This window comes from Ranitomeya imitator, chromosome 1, assembly GCF_032444005.1.
Source record: "Ranitomeya imitator isolate aRanImi1 chromosome 1, aRanImi1.pri, whole genome shotgun sequence".
Classification (NCBI taxonomy): Eukaryota; Metazoa; Chordata; class Amphibia; order Anura; family Dendrobatidae; genus Ranitomeya; species Ranitomeya imitator.
This window is the reverse complement of record NC_091282.1, coordinates 900,520,529-900,545,380: the sequence shown is the minus strand read 5'-3', so window position 1 is coordinate 900,545,380 and position 24,852 is coordinate 900,520,529. Positions and strand designations below refer to the sequence as shown.

Here is a 24,852-nt window from a genome sequence, read left to right as displayed (position 1 = left end):
AAACACTACATAGGATAACCTAGAGGGGGGTTTTTGGGCCTTGCAGCGCCGTTTATGGCTGTCTGCACGGTCTCCGTGTGAGCCCAGCTCGCCCTGTAGTCTGTGTGCAGCCATAGCCGGCTGGATTCAGCTCAGGGTTCGTTACTGGCTCATACCTTGAGAAAAATTTTCCATTTTTTCAAATAGTGCAGCCTGTTTAAAAATTTTAAAAAAAATTCCCTATTAGTGTTTTTCCACCCGTCTCCAGCTAAATAGTGGAAAAACACTACATAGGATAACCTAGAGGGGGTTTATTGGTCCTTGCAGCGCCGTTTACGGCTGTCTGCACGGTCTCTGTGTGAGCGCAGCTCGCCCTGTAGTCTGTGTGCAGCTATAGCCGGTTGGATTCAGCTCAGAGTGCGTTACTGCCTCATACCTTGAAAAACAATTTCCTTTTTTTCAAATAGTGCAGCCTGTTTAAAATTTAAAAAAAAAAAATTCCTATTAGTGTCTTTCCACCCGTCTCCAGCTAAATAGTGGAAAAACACTACACAGGATAACCTAGAGGAGGGTTTTTTGGCCTTGCAGCGCCGTTTACGGCTGTCTGCACGGTCTCTGTGTGAGCGCAGCTCGCCCTGTAGTCTGTGTGCAGCTATAGCCGGTTGGATTCAGCTCAGGGTGCGTTACTGCCTCATACCTTGAAAAACAATTTCCTTTTTTTCAAATAGTGCAGCCTGTTTAAAATTTAAAAAAAAAAATTCCTATTAGTGTCTTTCCACCCGTCTCCAGCTAAATAGTGGAAAAACACTACATAGGATAACCTAGAGGAGGGTTTTTTGGCCTTGCAGCGCCGTTTACGGCTGTCTGCACGGTCTCCGTGTGATTTAAACTAGCTCTGTAGCCCGATCTGCACAAAAAAAAAAGTAAAGTTCACCAAACACAACTTAACACTTGTGTAGGCTACATTTGAAAAATAATAAAGTTTAGTCCACACTTTACAACATTAGTGTTTCTTACACCTGTTAGGAGGAGCATTTCAGGAATAAGCACGCTAAGGCCTTAGTACTTTTCTGCTTATCTTTATCTGTCAACCAAGATGAAGAGGGCAGGGAGTAAGGCACGTGGGCGTGGGCGCGAAGCAGGGAGAGGAGCAGGGAGAGGACGTGGTGATTCTGTGCCTGCTGCGGGCGCCGGTGACTCGTCGTCACTCAGTTTCAGCAGGGAACAGTCCTTCATGCGCAGCTTTGTCGGAGAGCGCCGTGCACCGCTGCTGCGTGAAGACCAAATTGAAGCCGTTGTCGGGTGGATGGCAGCTAACGCCTCGGCATCGACTTCAGTTAGTGCCACATCCTCTCAGGCACAGAGCACTGGAGAGCAGCAATCTGTCTCTTCACCACCTGCCAAATTGGCCAGGCAGTCAGAGAGCCCAGGACAGGAGCCGTCTCTACTTCTGTTCTCTGAATCTCTTGGCTTGGAAACAGGGGCCAGCCAAGCAGCATTGGAGAAATGGAAGAAGAGGCAGTGTGCAGTGATGCCCAACAGCTTTTTCTCTCTGACTCTGAAGAGGCAGGTGGGCCAGTGCCTCCGGTGACCACAGTGCAGTACGCATCTGATGATGAAACTCAGGTGCCGCTTTCTGATGCGTACTGTGCTGCCGAGACTACCCAGGAGGAGCAGTTGGTGGCAGAGGGTAGCGGAGATGATGAGGTCCTTGACCCATCGTGGCGTGAGGAACAGGAAGGTGGTGGGAGCAGCTCTGAGGAAGAGCTTCCCCTTACGGGCCAAAGAGGGAGAGGGAGGGGGAAGACTGCGGAGCCTGTAGCCTCCACTTTGGCACCCGTTAGGAGCCTGTCTCTTTCCAAAGCCAAAAAGGGCGCTCCCAAGACTTGCAGTGCCTGGTCCTTTTTTGACACAGTTGCAGATGACATTTGTTTTGTCAAATTCAAGCTGTGTCATCAGAAAGTAAAAAGAGGTAAAAGTGTCAGCAACCTCAATACCACAAATATGTGGAAACATGTGCGGACCAGGCACGCGGTGGAGTTACAGAAACACAGTGAAGACGTAGGCCAACCAACAGCGGCAGCTACCACCTCTTCATCTCGTGTTGCCTCTTCCTCCACTGTTGTCCAGAGACCTAGTGTAATTCCACCCACAGCACCACCTTCCCAGTCATCCTCACACTCCCAGTCTACTCTACAGCCATCGGTAGTACAGGCATGGGAGAAAAGGCGGGCATTCTCGGCCAACCACCCCCGAGCACAGGCTCTGAATGCAGGCATTGCCAAACTGTTGTCCCTGGAAATGCTCTCGTTCAGGCTGGTGGAGACTGACAGCTTCCGTGACTTGATGGCATTGGCAGTCCCACAGTACAAGGTGCCCAGCCGCTTTTACTTCAGCAGGCAGGCTGTCCCTGCCCTGCACAGGCATGTTGAGGCAAACATAAAACATGCGCTACTGAACGCCGTCAGTAGCAAGGTCCACCTCACCACCGATGCGTGGACCAGTCAGCATGGACAGGGGCGATATGTTTCCCTCACTGCCCATTGGGTTAATGTTGTTGAGCCAGGTAAAGATCGTGCGAGTGGCGCAGGACGTGTCCTGCCCACTCCAAGGATTGCAGGAATCCAGTCTGTACGCATCGACTCCTCCTCTTACACCAGTTCCTCAGATTCCTCTCTGCAGGATCCGTCACAGTCCACCTCCACATGGACCCGTGAACGTTTACCTATGACCGACATGAGCACAGCCGTGGCCAAACGTCAGCAGGCCGTCTTGAAACTAGTTTCATTGGGGCATCGAAGCCACACAGCGCAGGAGCTCTGGAATGCCATCAAGCAGGAGAGCGATGTGTGGTTACTGCCAGCGAATCTCCAGCCAGGCATGGTAGTGTGTGACAATGGCCGAAATCTGGTGGCAGCTTTGGCCCTTGGCAACCTCACTCACATCCCATGTCTGGCACATGTGCTCAATTTGGTTGTGCAGAGTTTTCTGAGGGACTATCCGGATCTTGATGCCCTGCTGCACAAGGTCCGCCTAGAGTGTGCTCACTTGCGGCGTTCCAGCTTGGCCAGATCCCGCATTGCTGCTCTGCAGCGCCGATTCCGCCTTCCGGAACACCGCATCATATGTGACCTACCTACCCGGTGGAATTCCACGTTACATATGTTGGAGCGGTTGTGTGAGCAGCAGCAAGCAGTTATGGAGTACCAGCTGCATCAGGCGCAAAGAAGTCGCAGTCAGCGCCGATCAGACTTCACAACCACAGAGTGGGCCACTATGAAGGACGTCTGCCAGGTTTTGCGTCCTTTTGATTATTCCACGCGGATGGCAAGTGCAGATGATGCACTAGTCAGCATGACTGTCCCCCTTATCTGCCTGCTTCAGCAAACTTTGCAAGGGTTAAGGGATGATGTTGTGGAAGATGTGGAGGATGAGGAGTCACCTTTTCCATCAGCTTCTGGAGAGTCAGCGCCACGTGGTTCCTCACAAAGGGGTACGCAGGGGCCAATTTGTGAGGAGGATGAGGAGGAGTCAATGGAGGAGGAAGAGCTCCGTCCAGAGGAGGGAGCGACACAATTGTCCAGTGGTCAGTGTGTACAGCGAGGGTGGGGTGATGACGAGCGGGCAGAGATCATGTCTCAAGCAGGGGACAGCGTTTCTGGGCCAGTTGGCACTCTGCAGCACATGGTGGATTTCATGCTGCAGTGCCTGAGAAACGACCGCCGCATCGACCACATTCTCAACATGCCTGATTATTGGGTGTTCACCCTCCTCGATCCTCGCTACCGGGACAACGTCCAAAACCTCATCCCTGCGTTGACCCGGGAGCGTAAATTGCGGGAGTACCACGACATACTGGTGAATTCCATCATCTTCTCCTGTCCAACTGAGAGGAGTGCTGCTAGTGCTTTACAAAGCAGCTCAGTGCGTCGAGGCAGTGGGGGAGGCTCTGCCCAAAGAGGGAGCAGAAGCAGTGCCTCTGCCCAAGGCAAGCCCAGTATGGCACAACTCTGGCACACTTTTGTGTGCCCGCCCCAAATGTCTACACCATCACCGGCGGCTCCAGTCAGCAGGAGGCAACGGTTCCGTCAGATGGTGACAGACTACATGGTTTGCCCTCTTACTGTACTCCCAGACGGCTCTTCCCCGTTCAAGTTTTGGGTCTCTAAGCTGGATACATGGCCAGAGCTAAGCCAGTATGCATTGGAGGTGCTGGCTTGCCCTGCGGCTAGTGTCTTATCGGAACGTGTCTTTAGTGCCGCAGGTGGTGTACTAACAGACCGTCGCATGCGACTATCCTCCGATAACGTTGACCGGCTTACTTTCCTGAAAATGAACCAGGCCTGGATCTCGCAGGAATTTGCCACTCCTCTGCCTGATTAAGTAATTGGGTGTCATCCAGGTCTCCTGCTGTGTTCATCTTTCTACCACCTGAACTGCTATTCCTGGGCTCCAACACCGCCAGTTGCGGCTCAGAAGTGCAGGCTGCACAGTAAAAACATACGACCCAGTGTTATTGGGTTTCAGTAACGTCAGCTGATCCCCAGCTGTGTAGCCGGCAATGTGTCCTGCGACCGCCACGCTGGCACAACAACCTAAATGTAAGGGAACCTGTCCCCCCCCCCCCCGTCGTTTGTTACTGAAAGAGCCATCTTGTGCAGCAGTAATGCTGCACAAGGGAAAGGTAGCTCTTTTTTTTTAGCTCCTTGCACACGCAGAACTTAACACTTATAAAATGTGTTCACTGATACCGTTATACTGTCCCGGAGCTGGGACTTTCCTTCGTAATGTGACGCAGCACAGCCGTCATTCCTACCCCCTTGGTGCCATGCGCTGCCTCCTCAGCGTTGTTTTAAGCTGTCACGAAGCCTGCGCTGTTCTGTTATCCCTTGGGCATGCCCTATTTGCGCTGCCTGTCTTCTGACATAATTTGGTGTCAGGCTGGCTGCGCCTGTGCGGCCGCGCTGCCCGAGATCCCGCCTCGCAGTGTCTTCTGATTGAGTCACACTGCGGGCCTGGGATCCATGGGCATGCGCAGTGCATATCTTCCCCTCGGGCTCTCGCTCATTTCCCTCCGCCTTCTTTAGACTGTGCGCCGTCAGCTGATCCCTAATAGCATGCCACGGCCGTGACACCGCACAGTCTGAAGAAGAGGGAAGGAGGGGAGTGAGAGTCGAGGATATGCACTGTGCATGCCCATGGTTCCAAGGCCCGCAGTGGGATTACGTTAGACGAGACTGCGAGGTGGGATCTGGAGCAGCGTGGACGCACAGGCACTGACAGCCTGACACCAAATTATGTCAGAAGACAGGCAGCGCTAATTGGGCATGGCCAAGGGCTAACAGAACAGCGCAGGCTCCGTGACAGCTTAAAACAACGCTGAGGAGGCAGCGCACGGCACCAAGGGGATAGGAATGACAGCTGTGCTGTGTCCCATTACGAAGGAAATTCGCACCTCCGGGACGGTTTAACGGTATACGGGGACACATTTTTAGTGTTTACTTCGGTGTTTGCAAGGAGCATAATTAAAAGAACCACCTTTTCCTTTTGCATCCTTAGTGCTGCACAAGATGGCTCTTTCAGCTACAAACGTCTTGGGGGGGGTTAAAGGTTCCCTTTCAACTTGCTCCAATCAGGCTTCGGCCTACACTCTGTTCCTCTGCTCCTCCTGCTGTCCCTGGGCTCTAACACCGCCAGTTGGTGCCTGGAAGTGCTGTGTGCACAGTCAACAGTCGCTCCTCTGTTATTGGTGTTCAGTAACGTCAGCTGATCCCCAGCTGTGTGTGCGGCAATACCTCCAATCTGCTCCTCCTGCTGTCCCTGGGCTCTAACACCGCCAGTTGGTGCCTGGAAGTGCTGTGTGCACAGTCAACAGTCGCTCCTCTGTTATTGGGGTTCAGTAACGTCAGCTGATCCCCAGCTGTGTGTGCGGCAATACCTCCAATCTGCTCCTCCTGCTGTCCCTGGGCTCTAACACCGCCAGTTGGTGCCTGGAAGTGCTGTGTGCACAGTCAACAGTCGCTCCTCTGTTATTGGGGTTCAGTAACGTCAGCTGATCCCCAGCTGTGTGTGCGGCAATACCTCCAATCTGCTCCTCCTGCTGTCCCTGGGCTCTAACACCGCCAGTTGGTGCCTGGAAGTGCTGTGTGCACAGTCAACAGTCGCTCCTCTGTTATTGGGGTTCAGTAACGTCAGCTGATCCCCAGCTGTGTATCCGGCAACGTGTCATGCGACCGCCACGCTGGCACAACTAAAATGTAAGGGGACCTGTCCCCCCCCCCCTAGGCGTTTGTTACTGAAAGAGCCACCATGTGCAGCACTAATACTGCACAAGGGAAAGGTCGCTCTTGAAATTATGCTCCTTGCAAACGCTGAACTACACACTCATGTAATGTGTCCCCTCACACCGCCCAACCGTCCCGGAGGTGGGACTTTCCTTTGTAATGTGACGCAGCACAGCCGTTATTGCTACCCCCTTGGCACCGTGCGCTGCCTCCTTAGCGTTGTTTGATTCCGTCATGGACCCTGCGCTGTTATGTTATCCCTTGGCCATGCACAGTTTGCGCTGCCCGTCCTCTGACATCATTTGTTGTCGTCCTGGCTGCGCCTGTGCGTCCACGCTGCCCGAAATCACACCTCGCAGTGTCGTCTAATGTGATCCCACAGTGGGCCTGGTATCCATGGCCATGCGCAGTGCATATACTAGCCTCTCACTCCCCTTCTTCACGCTTCTTCAGACTAGGCGGCGTCAGCTGATCCCTAATAGCATGCCACAGCCGTGACGCCGCACAGTCTGAAGAAGCAGGAAGGAGGTGAGTGAGAGGCGATGATATGCACTGCGCATGCCCATGGATCCCTGGCCCGCAGTGGGACTACATTAGATGACACTGCAAGGTTGGATCTCGGGCAGCTTGGACGCACAGGCACTGCCAGCCTGACACCTACATGATGTCAGAAGACGGGCACCGCTAACTGTGCATGGCCAAGGGATAACATTACAGCGCGGGCTCCGTGACAGAACCAAACAACGTTGAGGAGGTGGCGCCCGCACCAAGGGGGTTGGAATGACGGCTGTGCTGTGTCACATTACAAAGGAAAGTCCCACTTCCGGGATGGTTTGACGGTGTGAGGGGACACATTATATGAGTGTGTACTTCAGCGTTTGCAAGGAGCATAATTTTCGGAGCCACCATTTTCCATGTGCAGTATTACTGCTGTACAAGATGGCTCTTTCAGCAACAAATGCCTGGGGGGGGGGGGTTAAAGGGTCCCTTTCAACTTGCTCCACTGCAGGCTTCGGCCTACACTCTGCTCCTCTTTGATTCCCTGGGTTTCAACACTGTCAGTTGCCACCTGGAAGTGTTGTCTACACAGAAAAAACACTAGGTGATGTGTCAGTGGGGTTCAGCACCGCCAGCTGTTCCCCTGCTGTGTAGTCGGCAACGTGTCCAGCACAAGCCACGCTGCCACAACAGAACAAAAGCTGCCACCAGTGCAGGCTTCGGCCTACACTCTGCTCCTCTCCTCCTCCTGCTGACCCTGGGCTCAAACACCTCCAGTTTCTGCCCGGAAGTGCTAGCTGCACAGAGAAAAACACCAGCCAATGTGTTAGTGGGGTTCAGCAACGCCAGCTGTTCCCCTGCTGTGTAGCCGGCAACGTGACCTGCAAACGCCACGCAGGCACATGAACTGAAATTAAAGGGAACCTGGCCCCACCCCCCCAGGTGTTTCTATGTATAACAGCCACCTAGTACAGCAGTACTGCTGCATTTGTACAAGGTGGCTGACTTTTTCTCCTTGCCCACGTGGAACTCAACACGTACAAAATGTGTCTCATTGAGACCATTCCACTGTCCCTGAGGTGTGACTTTCCTTTCTAATGACACGCAGCACCCCCATTGTTAGCGCTGCCCGTCTTCTGACATCATTGGTTGGCTGGCTGTGCCTGTGCGTCCGCCCTGCCCGACACAACGCCCCTCGTTGTCTCATATATTTTGACTGCGAGGGTGTGATTGATGGGCACGAGCAGTGCATATGTTCCCCTGTCTTCACTCCCCTCCTTCCGCCTTCTTCTGACTTTGCGGCCTCATGGCCGCGGCATGCGATAAGGGATCAGCTGAGGCCGCCCAGTCTGAATCAGGTGTAAGGACATGTGTGAGCGGCGAACATATTTACTGCACAAGGCCACGAATCCCAGCACCGCAGTGTGACTTTAGGAAAAGGCACTGTGGGTCTGGGATTTATGGCCATCGTTAACCGCACCGGCCAACATGAAATGAGGTCATGAGATGGCCTGCACTAACAGGGTATTGCCAAGGGATAACACAAGAGCGCAGTTTCCTGTACTGCAAATAACAACGGTAAGGAATCTGCGCCCAGCACCTAGGTGTAAATTTGTACACCTGTGCTGCGTCTCCTTAAAAAGACAAGTCACGCCTCCACTACTGTTTGACAGTATAATGGGCTAAATAGTGTACGTGTTTTATTCAGCGTGTGCAAGGAGCAAAATTAAGAGAGCAACCTTTGACTTGTGCATCATTAATGCAGTTCAAGGTGTGGCTCTTGTACCTTGCAACACCTGAGGGGGGGTTAAAGGTTACCTTTGAAATTGGTTCAACTAGGCTTCGGCCTACACTCTGCTCCTTTCCTCCTCCTGCTGACCCTGGGCTATAACACCGCCAGTTGTAGCCTGGAAGTGCTAGCTGCACAGAGAAAAACACCAGCCAATGTGTTAGTGGGGTTCAGCACCGCCAGCTGTTCCCCTGCTGTGTAGCCGGCATCGTGTCCAGCACAAGCCACGCTGGCACAACCGACCAAAAGCTGCCACCAGTGCAGGCTTCGGCCTACACTCTGCTCCTCTCCTCCTCCTACTGACCCTGGGCTCAAACACCGCCAGTTTCTGCCCGGACATGCTAGCTGCACAGAGAAAAACACCCACCATTGTATCAGTGGGGTTCAGCACCGCCAGCTGTTCCCCCGCTGTGTAGCCGGCATCGTGTCCAGCACAAGCCACGCTGGCACAACTGACCAAAAGCTGCCACCAGTGCAGGCTTCGGCCTACACTCTGCTCCTCTCCTCCTCCTGCTGACCCTGGGCTCAAACACCTCCAGTTTCTGCCCGGAAGTGCTAGCTGCACAGAGAAAAACACCAGCCAATGTGTTAGTGGGGTTCAGCACCGCCAGCTGTTCCCCTGCTGTGTAGCCGGCAACGTGACCTGCAAACGCCACGCAGGCACATGAACTGAAATTAAAGGGAACCTGGCCCCACCCCCCCAGGTGTTTCTATGTATAACAGCCACCTTGTACAGCAGTACTGCTGCATTTGTACAAGGTGGCTGACTTTTTCTCCTTGCCCACGTGGAACTCAACACGTACAAAATGTGTCTCATTGAGACCATTCCACTGTCCCTGAGGTGTGACTTTCCGTTCTAATGATACGCAGCACCCCCCTTGGTAGCGCTTCCCGTCTTCTGACATCATTGGTTGGCTTGTTGCGCCTGTGCGTCCGCCCTGCCTGAAACAATGCTCCTCGTTGTCTTACTTATTTTGACTGCGAGGGTGTGATTGATGGGCACGAGCAGTGCATATCTTCGCCTGTCTTAACTCATCTCCTTCCGCCTTCTTCAGACTGTGCAGCCTCATGGCTGCGGCATGCGAGAAGGGATCAGCAGAGGCCGCCCAGTCTGAAGCAGGTGTAAGGACGTGCGTGAGCGACCAAAATATTTACTGCTCAAGGCCACGAATCCCAGCACCGCAGTGTGACTTTATGAAAAGGCACTGTGGGTCTGGGATTTATGGCCATCGTTAACCGCACCGGCCAACATGAAATGAGGTCATAAGACGGGCAGCTCTAACAGGGCATTGCCAAGGGATAACACAAGAGTGCAGACTCCTGTACAGCAAATAACAACGCTCAGGAAGCTGCGCCAAGCACCAAGGCGTTATTTGGGACACCTGTGCTGCGTCTCCTTAAAAAGCCAAGTCACGCATCCACTACAGTTTGACTGTAGAATGGGCTAAATTGTGTACGCCTTTCATTCAGCGTGTGCAAGTAGACAAATTAATAGAGCAACCTTTCACTTGTGCAGCATTAATACTGCACAAGGTGTGTCTCTTGTACTTTGTAACACCTGAGGGGGGGTTAAAGGTTTCCTTTGAAATTGGTTCAACTAGGCTTCGGCCTACACTCTGCTCCTCTCCTCCTCCTCCTGCTTCACCACGGGCTCTAACATCGCTAGTTTTTGCCCGCAAGTGCTAGCTGCACAGAGAAAAACACCCGCCATTGTGTTAGTGGGGTTCAGCAACGCCAGCTGTTCCCACACTGTGTAGCCGGCAAAGTGTCCTGCAAACGCAACGCTGACACAAAGCTGCCTCCAGTGCAGGCTTCGGCCTACACTCTGCTCCCCCTGCTTACCCTTTGCTCCAGCACCGCTAGTTGGGGCTCTAGGAAGACAATCTTTAATAGGCAACGCATCTGGGTTCCAGCACCGCCAGCTGGTTCTCGGCAGTGTTTTTGTCACTGGTACTCCCTCGTGCCAAACCTGGTTCCAGCACCGTCAGCTGTTTCCGGGTAGTGTCAAGCTCACTGAGACGCCTATGCTTGCCCCGTCGTGGTGCGGTCGGGTTAGCCAACTCCAGGGTGCCTCCAGTTTAGGAGCTTCATATGTGGGCTGCGTGAACTGGTAGTCAAGGCTGGTTCTGTAGTGCCAGTAGGCCCAGCTCCGCCTGTAGGACTGTTGGGGTTCGGTAACTGCGGCTGCCTCGCGGCCTAGCTGTTCTCTCCTCTCCTGTGGGCCTTCGGGTCCACCACCTGGTTCCAGCACCGTCAGCTGGTTCCGGGCCGAGCCTTTGGCTTAGGTGCCTCCTCCTGGGTATCCGAGTTCCGCCAACGTCAGGCGGTCCTTGGTAGTGCTTTTAAGCGCGGGCACCTACAGCTTAGTAACCGGGTTACAGCACCGTCAGCTGGTCCTCGGTCGTGCCATTGGCTCTTGCACACTGGGGCAATGCATCTGGGTTCCAGCACCGCCAGCTGGTTCTTGGCAGTGTTTTTGTCACAGGTACTCCCTCGTGCCAAACCTGGTTTCAGCACCGTCAGCTGTTTCCGGGTTGTGTCAAACTCGCTGAGACGCCTATGCTTGCCCCGTCGTGTTGCGGTCGGGATAGCCAACTCCAGGGTGCCTCCAGTTTAGGAGCTTCCTATGTGGGCTGCATAAATTGGTAGTCAAGGCTGGTTCTGTAGTGCCAGTAGGCCCAGCTCCCCCTGTAGGACTGTTGGCGTTCGGTAACTGCGGCTGCCTCGCGGCCTAGCTGTTCTCTCCTCTCCTGTGGGCCTTCGGGTCCACCACCTGGTTCCAGCACCGTCAGCTGGTTCCGGGCCGAGCCTTTGGCTTAGGTGCCTCCTCCTGGGTATCCGAGTTCCGCCAACGTCAGGCGGTCCTTGGTAGTGCTTTTAAGCGCGGGCACCTACAGCTTAGTAACCGGGTTCCAGCACCGCCAGCTGGTCCTCGGTCGTGCCATTGGCTCTTGCACACTGGGGCAACGCATCTGGGTTCCAGCACCGCCAGCTGGTTCTCGGCAGTGTTCTTGACACAGGTACTCCCTCGTGCCAAGCCTGGTTTCAGCACCGTCAGCTGTTTCCGGGTTGTGTCAAGCTCACTGAGACGCCTATGCTTGCCCCGTCGTGGTGCGGTCGGGTTAGCCAACTCCAGGGTGCCTCCAGTTTAGGAGCTTCCTATGTGGGCTGCGTGAACTGGTAGTCAAGGCTGGTTCTGTAGTGCCAGTAGGCCCAGCTCCCCCTGTAGGACTGTTGGGGTTCGGTAACTGCGGCTGCCTCGCGGCCTAGCTGTTCTCTCCTCTCCTGTGGGCCTTGGGGTCCACCACCTGGTTCCAGCACCGTCAGCTGGTTCCAGGCCGAGCCTTTGGCTTAGGTGCCTCCTCCTGGGTATCCGAGTTCCGCCAACGTCAGGCGGTCCTTGGTAGTGCTTTTAAGCGCGGGCACCTACAGCTTAGTAACCGGGTTCCAGCACCGCCAGCTGGTCCTCGGTCGTGCCATTGGCTCTTGCACACTGGGGCAACGCATCTGGGTTCCAGCACCGCCAGCTGGTTCTCGGCAGTGTTCTTGACACAGGTACTCCCTCGTGCCAAGCCTGGTTTCAGCACAGTCAGCTGTTTCAGGGTTGTGTCAAGCTCACTGAGACGCCTATGCTTGCCCCGTCGTGGTGCGGTCGGGTTAGCCAACTCCAGGGTGCCTCCAGTTTAGGAGTTTCCTATGTGGGCTGCGTGAACTGGTAGTCAAGGCTGGTTCTGTAGTGCCAGTAGGCCCAGCTCCCCCTGTAGGACTGTTGGGGTTCGGTAACTGCGGCTGCCTCGCGGCCTAGCTGTTCTCTCCTCTCCTGTGGGCCTTCGGGTCCACCACCTGGTTCCAGCACCATCAGCTGGTTCCAGGCCGAGCCTTTGGCTTAGGTGCCTCCTCCTGGGTATCCGAGTTCCGCCAACGTCAGGCGGTCCTTGGTAGTGCTTTTAAGCGCGGGCACCTACAGCTTAGTAACCGGGTTCCAGCACCGCCAGCTGGTCCTCGGTCGTGCCATTGGCTCTTGCACACTGGGGCAACGCATCTGGGTTCCAGCACCGCCAGCTGGTTCTCGGCAGTGTTCTTGACACAGGTACTCCCTCGTGCCAAGCCTGGTTTCAGCACCGTCAGCTGTTTCCGGGTTGTGTCAAGCTCACTGAGACGCCTATGCTTGCCCCGTCGTGGTGCGGTCGGGTTAGCCTACTCCAGGGTGCCTCCAGTTTAGGAGCTTCCTATGTGGGCTGCGTGAACTGGTAGTCAAGGCTGGTTCTGTAGTGCCAGTAGGCCCAGCTCCCCCTGTAGGACTGTTGGGGTTTGGTAACTGCGGCTGCCTCGCGGCCTAGCTGTTCTCTCCTCTCCTGTGGGCCTTCGGGTCCACCACCTGGTTCCAGCACCGTCAGCTGGTTCCAGGCCGAGCCTTTGGCTTAGGTGCCTCCTCCTGGGTATCCGAGTTCCGCCAACGTCAGGCGGTCCTTGGTAGTGCTTTTAAGCGCGGGCACCTACAGCTTAGTAACCGGGTTCCAGCACTGCCAGCTGGTCCTCGGTCGTGCCATTGGCTCTTGCACACTGGGGCAACGCATCTGGGTTCCAGCACCGCCAGCTGGTTCTCGGCAGTGTTCTTGACACAGGTACTCCCTCGTGCCAAGCCTGGTTTCAGCACCGTCAGCTGTTTCCGGGTTGTGTCAAGCTCACTGAGACGCCTATGCTTGCCCCGTCGTGGTGCGGTCGGTTTAGCCAACTCCAGGGTGCCTCCAGTTTAGGAGCTTCCTATGTGGGCTGCGTGAACTGGTAGTCAAGGCTGGTTCTGTAGTGCCAGTAGGCCCAGCTCCCCCTGTAGGACTGTTGGGGTTCGGTAACTGCGGCTGCCTCACGGCCTAGCTGTTCTCTCCTCTCCTGTGGACCTTCAGGTCCACCACCTGGTTCCAGCACCATCAGCTGGTTCTCGGCAGTGTCTTTTGCTCTTGTACCTTCTGCTCCCCATCCTGGTTCCAGTACCGTCAGCTGGTTCCGGGCAGAGCCTTTGGCTTAGGTGCCTCCTTCTGGGTATCCAAGTTCCACCAACGTCAGGTGGTCCTTGGTAGTGCTTTCGGGCACGGGTACCTCCTGCTTAGTAACCGGGTTCCAGTAACGTCAGCTGGTCCTCGGTAGTTCCATTGGCTCTTGGACCTTCGGCTACCCATCCGGGTTCCAGTACCGTCAGCTGGTTCTCGGCAGTGTCTTTTGCTCTTGTACCTTCTGCTCCCCATCCTGGTTCCAGTACCGTCAGCTGGTTCCGGGCAGAGCCTTTGGCTTAGGTGCCTCCTTCTGGGTATCCGAGTTCCGCCAACGTCAGGCGGTCCTTGGTAGTGCTTTTTAGCACGGGTACCTCCTGCTTAGTAACCGGGTTCCAGTAACGTCAGCTGGTCCTCGGTAGTTCCATAGGCTCTTGAACCTTCGGGTAGCCATCCGAGTTCCAGTCCCATCAGCTGGTTCTTGGCATTTTCTCAGCCTTCTTGTACCTTCTGCTACATTTCCAAGTTGAAGACCCTAAAGTCGACGACCCGGAAGACCACCCCGATGACGACGACGACGACGACCCGGAAGACCACCCCGATGACGATGACGACGACGGCGGAGACGACGACGGCTGAGACGACGACGGCGGAGATGACGACACTGGAGACGACGACCCTGGAGACGACGACATGGAAGACCGAGAAGCAGAAGAACAAGAGGCTGCAGAACAAAGAGCAGAAGAACATTAAGCATAAGACTTAATATCAGAGCAAAAGATATTATCTAAATTATATGCAGAAGAAGACTAAGCAGTGTATGGGGGTGAGTCCGTTCCTCCTCGTGGTGCCCCTGGATAAAGCCTGATGCTGCAGGCCAAACTGAACGCGGACAAATGTAACTTTTGTGACTGGCAGAACGGAAGGTGTAATCTTCCAACTTTTATAGATAACAACTACGGGAATGCCTGTCACAAATGAGAATATGATGAAGAAGTAGAATAGGAAGAATAACAACAGTGGAATAAAAAGAATATGTAGAATAGGAAGAATAATAATAGTTGAATAAAATGAATATGAAGAATGTAATCAAAAAAAAAAAAAAAAAGGTAAAGGATGAAGAAGAAGATGAATAAGGTGAAGAAGAAGTTGATGTCAAAGATGCTGATGATGATGAAGATGAAAGTGTGGGAAAAGAAAAAAAAAAAAAGAAAAAAAAGAAGGGGAAGGGCGTGGAATAGTGAAACATCAATATCTGACAAAATTAAAAAAAAATTTACATAGTCAATATCTTTGTCACTCCGAACGTCTTAAAAAAAAACAAAAAACATGCAATTCTATTTGATTGGGATAAACCTCTATGACTTTAATGTCTCCGCCACCTCCCCAAATACATCCGGCATTATTCTTAGTTGTTTTCCTTCATGTAGAATGAACCTACAAGGCAAGAAAGGGTTTATTTTAATTCCGATATTTTGGTCCCATTGACTTGCATTGGGATCGGGTATCGATATCGGCGATATCCGATATTTTTTTTAATATCGGCCGATCCTATCCGATACCGATACTTTCCGATATCGGAAGGTATCGCTCAACACTACCACTGACTGTCTGTCCACAGTCTCCAACATCATGTCTGCTCTCTATCTGAAACTCAACCTCTCCAAAACTGAACTTCTTCTGCTCCCACCATCTACTAACCTCCCTAAATCTGACATTTCCCTCTCCGTAGGTGGCACCATAATAACACCCCAGCAGCAGGCGCGCTGTCTGGGTGTTATGTTTGACTCCAATCTCTCCTTCACATCCCATATACAATCTCTTGCACTCTAGTGCCGCTTACACCTAAAGAACATCTCTAGAGTCCGTCCTTTTCTCACCATGGAAACAACAAAAACCCTCACTGTCGACTTGATCCACTTCCGCCTGGACTACTGCAATGCTCTACTAATTGGCCTCCCCCTCACTCGACTTTCCCCTCTCCAGTCTATCCTTAATGCAGGACCATCCACAATTTACATAGTTTTTGGCGCTCCCTCAAAACACATTTGTTCAGAGGGGCCTATCACGTTCCCTAATCAAAGTCATTTTATGTTTGTGTGTGTGTGTAGCCCATTCACTACTTCCATCTATGCCCCATCCCCTGAAGATGGCTGGACCATCATTGTAAATACATCAATGTAAATACACACCTGTACTTTGTATCTACCCCACCTCATTGTAGATTGTAAGCTCTCACAAGCAGGGTCGTCTTATTTTGCTTTAATTATTTTATTGCTAGCGTTATTATTTATGACTGTTGTGTTTGAAATTGTTAAGCTGTAAAGTGCTGCGGAATATGTTGGCGCTATATAAATAAAAGATTATTATTATTATTATTAGATCTCCTGTCTACAATGGCACTTATGGTGATATTAGTATATTAGGATTTTTTTTCATTAATGATCAGTATTGTAGCATTCAGTTGCTATGTGGTAGTAATATGTTGTTGGGCCATGGTGTGGCGGTATTTGTTACTTATATGTGCTGTTATTTGGTCACAGTGTGGTGGTAATATGTGGTCTGGTCATGGTGTGGTGGTATTTGTTCCTTGTATGTGCTGTTATTTGGTCACAATGTGGTGGTAATACGTGGTTTGGACATGGTGTGGCAGTATTTGTTTCTTGCATGTGGTATTATAGGTCACAATATGGTGGTAATACGTGATCTGGTCATGGTACGTTGGTATTTGTCCCTTTGATGTGATATTATTGGTCATTTTAAAAATTGAAAAATAAATAAAAATATACCAAAATTATATTGGATATTTTAACAAATGATTAATAGGATAGAATAGAGTAGTGCTCAGCCAAAAGAGTCTACCTTGTCGTTTTGGCGGCTTAAAAAATCTTTTGGTCAAGCAAAAGCTGCTGGCTATATTTGTGATCTGATGATGGGAACTATTAATGTGTGATTGGTGAGAAGTGGAGTTTTTCCAAGAGAGAGCGGTGGGGCTGTGGACAGTTTGAGGGATGGAGCCTGGGTGGAGTCTCAAGGGTGCCCCGAAATTTTGCCGCTATGGGGCCTCGAAACTCCTAGTGGCAGCCCTGGCTGCAGTGCTAACCACTGATCTACCGTACTGCCTGATGTACACTACATATATATTTACACAGGTTTAGCAAATTATTTTTTTAATGGAAGTGCTACTTTAAATATATTTTGTGGTGCATAAAACAAAGAGTTAAAGGGGTTGTTCACTGGAAACAAGTTGTCCTTTATCTGACCATTGGGGCCTACACCGATTGACAGAGCAGGGAATTTAACTGAGAACTTTAATCTCAATTACAAAAGGACATCTAATCGCTGCTCGATTCTTTCACAATGTGGCTTCCGACTGCTGCTTGGCTTATTCCGACAGCCCCATTGGGAATGAATCGAGCAGCTGTCGAGCATGAACACTGCAGCGGCCAGACAGCCACCAATCAACAAGCTACCACCTATCACGTGGACTGATTGATAGCTTGTTTTCACCTGACAGCCCCCATTAAATAACAAAATGTGCTCAAAACTGAAGATGTCACTAACACGTGTCAGCATGGTGTGCTGATCAGTATAACTGGTTTCAGGGCTTCTCAACGTGTTAAGGTAAAATAAAATATGAATAAAAATTAAGCTACACTGTCTTATCACTTATTGTAAAATAGAAGCATTGCAGGTCTTCAAGATTCTGTGTAGTTTCCCTCTAACTGGAGGGATCAATGCCATAAAGCGGAACATTTACCTTTTCCAAATATGATATTGGAGTCCGGCAGTTAATAAATTCTGCGCTGTATCTTAAGCCCTGGGGCATTTTAAAGTAACTCTTAACAGATTCTATGTCATGCCAAGATTCCCCTATCAAAATGATATATCACTACCCCATGTCATTATATCACTTCTCAGTAATGCATCACAACAAGCGGGGGACCACGCATTCTCACCTACCAACCGGAGGACATTTCTACCTGAATCAGCTATGTCAAAGAAAAATGTACAACATCTTAATTACAGCTGAGTCTACTCCACAGAGGATAAACGAGATCTACAGTAGCACTTTAAGGATTTTAAAGCCCTTAGGGATTCAGAATAGCAGCACAATTATTCTTCCGCAAGGCTACGGTTTGGAAACAAGAATCCCTATGTGTGCCTGGGTGCCAGCTTACCGGTATATCTGGTATTGATAAATATCACTATGAATTAAGGTGATACGTGTTTTACCACTTATTCTTTTACAAAGCACCCCCACATGACCACCCCCTCTACATAGATTTTATTCTCCAATGTCAAAAAAATGAGATTGCCGCTAACTTACGTTTTCCAGTTCTCTTCTCGATGGAAGATGGAGATATCAGAAGCAGTGCTCCAGAAGTCACACTGTCAAACAGCATGCAAATGTCTGAAGGGAACCTGTGCATTTAGAATTCTCTGTTCTCTATTTTCTCTCCTCGCAGGCTCTCACAATACACCGCTCCGAGTGCAGCACTTCGCTAACCGCTGCCGAGGAGCTGCGGGTCCTGTGCAGATTGTCTCAGGCAGATAGAATGGAGGCATGGAGCTTTAATATCCTTTCATGACAAATTGTTTCAAGCACATGTACCACGTAACGGCTTCTCACAGCCAGTCCTAGCGTCAGATGAGTCACGAATAGCCCAGATGGATAGTGGACAGGTATAAAGCACTTGTGCGTCTCCCTATGAGGAGCACGGGATTTAAATAAATGGAACCCAGGAGGACGCCAGAAAAGTGGACTGACCTGTAAAAATTCCTCTCAAGCATAGGATTGCCTATTAGGAACAATGAACCTTGAGAAAGTGCAATATCGAAGGTCCATACTTTAATAAATAGTAAAAGACTGACAGCGTGATATTGATGTAAGCTGTGACTGCCACAGCATGTAAAATCCCTGTACATATAGAAATAAATGACTAAAACATGGCTGTTAAGTTTTTTGTCTAACAACATAATAATCACAATATAAAACATAATAATAATATAAGAATCTTGGTCAGAAGGTACTTGAGATGTCTCATAACAATTAGGCGAGCGTATAAATTGGACGTGTGCTGCCCAATTGTTGATTAGACAGAACACGGACAGCACACTGTCCCATGAATACGGATCGCACTTGGACACCACATGGAGCATGTCCACTGCCACCCCATCAAATGATTTTTCACTAAGTATTAAGGCGGAATGGAGGGGACAATGTTCCCCATTCATGTGATAAGCAAGGGTTCCCCAAAGTAGTGACCCCTGCAATCATACACTTATCCCCTACCTTATAGATATCTATATATTTGGTAACAGACTTTTCAGCAGAAGTAATACATTGCACTGTAATAGGGTTGTGTTTCACCGCTCTTTTCACCACTCTTGACATGGCTGTAAAAATAGTGTAATAATAATAATTAACTTTGCCTGAAGATTTGTAATGGTTTCAATTTCAGTAGTCACCAAACTAAGAAATAACGAAGAAGCATCCTAAAGGGAATCTGTAAACAGGTTTGTGCCTTTTAATCTGAAAGCAAGATAATGTAGAGACAGCGACCGTTATTCTTGTGATGTGTCACTTACTGAGCTGCTTGCTGTAGTTTTGATAAAACCATTGTTTTATCACTAAAAAATTAGTAAACCTGCTGTCATGTAGTGCTCCACATTCATGAGCTCTGTATAACCCCACCACGCTACTGATTGGCAGCTTGCTATCTATGCACAGTGTACATAGAGAGCGGCCAATCAGAAATCTGCTAGTCAGTGGGGTGGGTGGAGAACTGGTGGATATGCAACAGGCAATACAATGATTTTATCAAAACAGCAGCAAGCAGCCCAGTAAGTGATACATCGCTGGAATCAGAGTCTCTTTCCCACAGAATTTGAAAAAACATTAACTGCAACGTCCTCTGTCTGCTATATGTGTCTTTTCTTATGCCTCTGCTAAATAATTTAACTCAGCCCTCACTAATAGTAGACCCCACATTGTAAAGACGGTCTACTCCGGCTCTATATGTTATAGGGGATGCAAAATAGAACTATAGTTCACAATACTGGAATTCTGCTCAATTCCTTAATAGAAAATGTAATACTTCTAAGGGTTCTTTATCAGAGTTGTTCAGACTAGCTAAGGTCACGCAACAGCGGGTGAGTTTAAGATGCTACATTTATAGTGTACAGGTTATGGAATAGGTTACAGAGCTGTCAGAAGGCAATGAAGCAAATCTTTTATCCCCTTCCGTGCTTTAGTATATACTGTTCAGTCAATGAAGTGAAGTGAAAAGAGCTCAGCGTGTGACTCACTTAGAGTCATGGACTCCGCGGCCACTGTAGAGCATAGACTCTCACACAACATATCAGGCACTTCATGGTTGAAGTGCAAGGTCCATTGCCCATAACCTGTACCTGTGCCTTCTCCGCTCTAGGGCTCAATATGTCCATTAATACAAGATTCCATTTTACAAACAAGAGCAGCTCTTGGAGAAAAGTCTTTTTATTTGATCATCTTTTCAAGTTCCTTCTTCCTCCTTTTGTGGCTTGGTTTAAGAACTAGAAATCCATTATGTCCAAAGAACATCTTCTTATCGGAGGCTCCTAATTTGTCTGAATTTCATGAAAAGCAACTGACTGGCCCTTTTTATTCAGAAGTAAAATCTTGTTTATCCTGGTTATTACAAAACTGATCCATTTTCTTTCAATTTTTAATTATTCTAAGGTCACTAAATGTAACAAAGTATGACTCCTTAAGACAGATATGAAAGCATAAAAAAGCCTACCACGCCTTCAGTGAATGATTTCTAATTTTATGACTGAATTATAAGATGCTAGATGCCTTAAACTGGTTTTCCTTTTCTTGGAAACCTTTTTTTGATAGGTTAGCCTGAAAACAGTAAAAACATTTTTTTATATGCTCATTGATTTTCCATCCACGCTAGGAGAGCCCCTGCAATAAGAAGTTAATGTGAGCAACCTAACTAGTGGGATCAGAGGCCCTCTCTGATAATTGAGAATGTTTTTAAGGCATTTTAAGTTAAAAGTTATGTCCAGCAGAGCTCATTTTTGCATTGGAACTGAGCAGCACAATTAATTCACAATCCAACATTCTTGACCAGACAAGTGTGCAGTTGACAAATATCATATACATGTCCTATTCTACTGATCAGGACATGTGCAATATTCATAGAGAATAGAGGAGTGTCCGACTGAGTGATGACCTCTCTGTGTATGGGAGTGTCGGCTTAATGATTGGCCAAAGCATCGTTCTGCCAACAGCCATCTAATGTCTACGGCAAGCCTAAGCCATGACTGTAGTGTGACAGCCATCTAATGTCTATGGCAAGCCTATGCCAGGACTGCAGTGCGACAGACATCTAATGTCTACGGCAAGCCTAAGCCATGACTGCAGTGTGACAGCCATCTAATGTCTACGACAAGCCTAAGCCATGACTGTAGTATGACAGCCATCTAATGTCTATGGCAAGCCTAAGCCATGACTGTAGTGTAACAGCCATCTAATGTCTACAGCAAGCCTAAGCCATGACTGCAGTGCGACAGCCATCTAATGTCTACGGCAAGCCTAAGCCATGACTGCAGTGTGACAGCCATCTAATGTCTACGGCAAGCCTAAGCCATGACTGTAGTGTGACAGCCATCTAATGTCTATGGCAAGCCTAAGCCATGACTGTAGTGCGACAGCCATCTAATGTCTACGGCAAGCCTAAGCCATGACTGCAGTGCAACAGCCATCTAATGTCTACGGCAAGCCTAAGCCATGACTGTAGTGCGACAGCCATCTAATGTCTACGGCAAGCCTAAGCCATGACTGTAGTGTGACAGCCATCTAATGTCTATGGCAAGCCTAAGCCATGACTGCAGTGCGACAGCCATCTAATGTCTACGGCAAGCCTAAGCCATGACTGCAGTGTGACAGCCATCTAATGTCTACGACAAGCCTAAGCCATGACTGTAGTATGACAGCCATCTAATGTCTATGGCAAGCCTAAGCCATGACTGTAGTGCGACAGCCATCTAATGTCTACGGCAAGCCTAAGCCATGACTGCAGTGTGACAGCCATCTAATGTCTACGGCAAGCCTAAGCCATGACTGCAGTGCGACAGCCATTTAATGTCTACAACAAGCCTAAGTCATGACTGCAGTGCGACAGCCATCTAATGTCTACGTTAAAGCCTAAGCCATGACTGCAGTGTGACAGCCATCTAATGTCTACGGCAAGCCTAAGCCATGACTGCAGTGCGACAGCCATCTAATGTCTACGGCAAGCCTAAGCCATGACTGCAGTGCGACAGCCATTCAATGTCTACGGCAAGCCCAAGCCATGACTGTAGTGTAACAGCCATCTAATGTCTACAGCAAGCCTAAGCCATGACTGCAGTGCGACAGCCATCTAATGTCTACGGCAAGCCTAAGCCATGACTGCAGTGTGACAGCCATCTAATGTCTACGGCAAGCCTAAGCCATGACTGTAGTGTGACAGCCATCTAATGTCTATGGCAAGCCTAAGCCATGACTGTAGTGCGACAGCCATCTAATGTCTACGGCAAGCCTAAGCCATGACTGCAGTGCAACAGCCATCTAATGTCTACGGCAAGCCTAAGCCATGACTGTAGTGCGACAGCCATCTAATGTCTACGGCGAGCCTAAGCCATGACTGTAGTGTGACAGCCATCTAATGTCTATGGCAAGCCTAAGCCATGACTGCAGTGCGACAGCCATCTAATGTCTACGGCAAGCCTAAGCCATGACTGCAGTGTGACAGCCATCTAATGTCTACGACAAGCCTAAGCCATGACTGTAGTATGACAGCCATCTAATGTCTATGGCAAGCCTAAGCCATGACTGTAGTGCGACAGCCATCTAATGTCTACGGCAAGCCTAAGCCATGACTGCAGTGTGACAGCCATCTAATGTCTATGGCAAGCCTAAGCCATGACTGCAGGGCGACAGCCATCTAATGTCTACGGCAAGCCTAAGCCATGACTGCAGTGCGACAGCCATTTAATGTCTACAGCAAGCCTAAGTCATGACTGCAGTGCGACAGCCATCTAATGTCTACGTTAAATCCTAAGCCATGACTGCAGTGTGACAGCCATCTAATGTCTACGGCAAGCCTAAGCCATGACTGCAGTGCGACAGCCATCTAATGTCTACGGCAAGCCTAAGCCATGACTGCAGTGCGACAGCCATTCAATGTCTACGGCAAGCCCAAGCCATGACTGCAGTGCAACAGCCATCTAATGTCTACGGCAAGCCTAAGCCATGACTTTAGTTCAACAGCCATCTAATGTCTACGGCAAGCCTAAGCCATGACTGCAGTGCAGCAGCCATCTAATGTCTACGGCAAGCCTAAGCCATGACTGCACTGCGACAGCCATCTAATGTCTACAGCAAGCCTAAGCCATGACTGTAGTGCGACAGCCATCTATTGTCTACGGCAAGCCTAAGCCATGACTGCAGTGTGACAGCCATCTAATGTCTACGGCAAGCCTAAGCCATGACTGCAGTGCGACAGACATCTAATGTCTACGGCAAGCCTAAGCCATGACTGCAGTGTGACAGCCATCTAATGTCTACGACAAGCCTAAGCCATGACTGTAGTATGACAGCCATCTAATGTCTATGGCAAGCCTAAGCCATGACTGTAGTGTGACAGCCATCTAATGTCTACAGCAAGCCTAAGCCATGACTGCAGTGCGACAGCCATCTAATGTCTATGGCAAGCCTAAGCCATGACTGTAGTGTGACAGCCATCTAATGTCTACGGCAAGCCTAAGCCATGACTGTAATGTGACAGCCATCTAATGTCTATGGCAAGCCTAAGCCATGACTGTAGTGCGACAGCCATCTAATGTCTACGGCAAGCCTAAGCCATGACTGCAGTGCAACAGCCATCTAATGTCTACGGCAAGCCTAAGCCATGACTGTAGTGCGACAGCCATCTAATGTCTACGGCAAGCCTAAGCCATGACTGTAGTGTGACAGCCATCTAATGTCTATGGCAAGCCTAAGCCATGACTGTAGTGCGACAGCCATCTAATGTCTACGGCAAGCCTAAGCCATGACTGTAGTGTGACAGCCATCTAATGTCTATGGCAAGCCTAAGCCATGACTGCAGTGTGACAGCCATCTAATGTCTACGACAAGCCTAAGCCATGACTGTAGTATGACAGCCATCTAATGTCTATGGCAAGCCTAAGCCATGACTGTAGTGTAACAGCCATCTAATGTCTACAGCAAGCCTAAGCCATGACTGCAGTGCGACAGCCATCTAATGTCTAAGGCAAGCCTAAGCCATGACTGCAGTGTGACAGCCATCTAATGTCTACGGCAAGCCTAAGCCATGACTGTAGTGTGACAGCCATCTAATGTCTATGGCAAGCCTAAGCCATGACTGTAGTGCGACAGCCATCTAATGTCTACGGCAAGCCTAAGCCATGACTGCAGTGCAACAGCCATCTAATGTCTACGGCAAGCCTAAGCCATGACTGTAGTGCAACAGCCATCTAATGTCTACGGCAAGCCTAAGCCATGACTGTAGTGCGACAGCCATCTAATGTCTACGGCAAGCCTAAGCCATGACTGTAGTGTGACAGCCATCTAATGTCTATGGCAAGCCTTAGCCATGACTGCAGTGCGACAGCCATCTAATGTCTACGGCAAGCCTAAGCCATGACTGCAGTGTGACAGCCATCTAATGTCTACGACAAGCCTAAGCCATGACTGTAGTATGACAGCCATCTAATGTCTATGGCAAGCCTAAGCCATGACTGTAGTGCGACAGCCATCTAATGTCTACGGCAAGCCTAAGCCATGACTGCAGTGTGACAGCCATCTAATGTCTATGGCAAGCCTAAGCCATGACTGCAGGGCGACAGCCATCTAATGTCTACGGCAAGCCTAAGCCATGACTGCAGTGCGACAGCCATTTAATGTCTACAACAAGCCTAAGTCATGACTGCAGTGCGACAGCCATCTAATGTCTACGTTAAAGCCTAAGCCATGACTGCAGTGTGACAGCCATCTAATGTCTACGGCAAGCCTAAGCCATAACTGCAGTGCGACAGCCATCTAATGTCTACGGCAAGCCTAAGCCATGACTGCAGTGCGACAGCCATTCAATGTCTACGGCAAGCCCAAGCCATGACTACAGTGCAACAGCCATCTAATGTCTACGGCAAGCCTAAGCCATGACTTTAGTTCAACAGCCATCTAATGTCTACGGCAAGCCTAAGCCATGACTGCAGTGCAGCAGCCATCTAATGTCTACGGCAAGCCTAAGCCATGACT

At 50.1% G+C, this 24,852-nt stretch overlaps 1 protein-coding gene across 2 annotated transcripts in view; it reads right to left on the bottom strand.

Moving 5' to 3' along the window:
* Positions 1-24,852, bottom strand: part of ARHGAP24 (Rho GTPase activating protein 24) — an 896,906-nt gene that overhangs the window by 804,642 nt on the left and 67,412 nt on the right. The window contains exon 1 of one of the 2 annotated variants that reach the window (XM_069743290.1): positions 17,869-18,258. The exons of the other annotated variant lie outside the window; for it this stretch is intronic. Coding sequence (XP_069599391.1) covers positions 17,869-17,971 — 103 coding nt within the window. The 5' untranslated portion in view covers positions 17,972-18,258. Of the gene's footprint in view, positions 1-17,868; positions 18,259-24,852 lie in introns of those variants that run through there. 2 annotated transcript variants of the gene reach the window in all.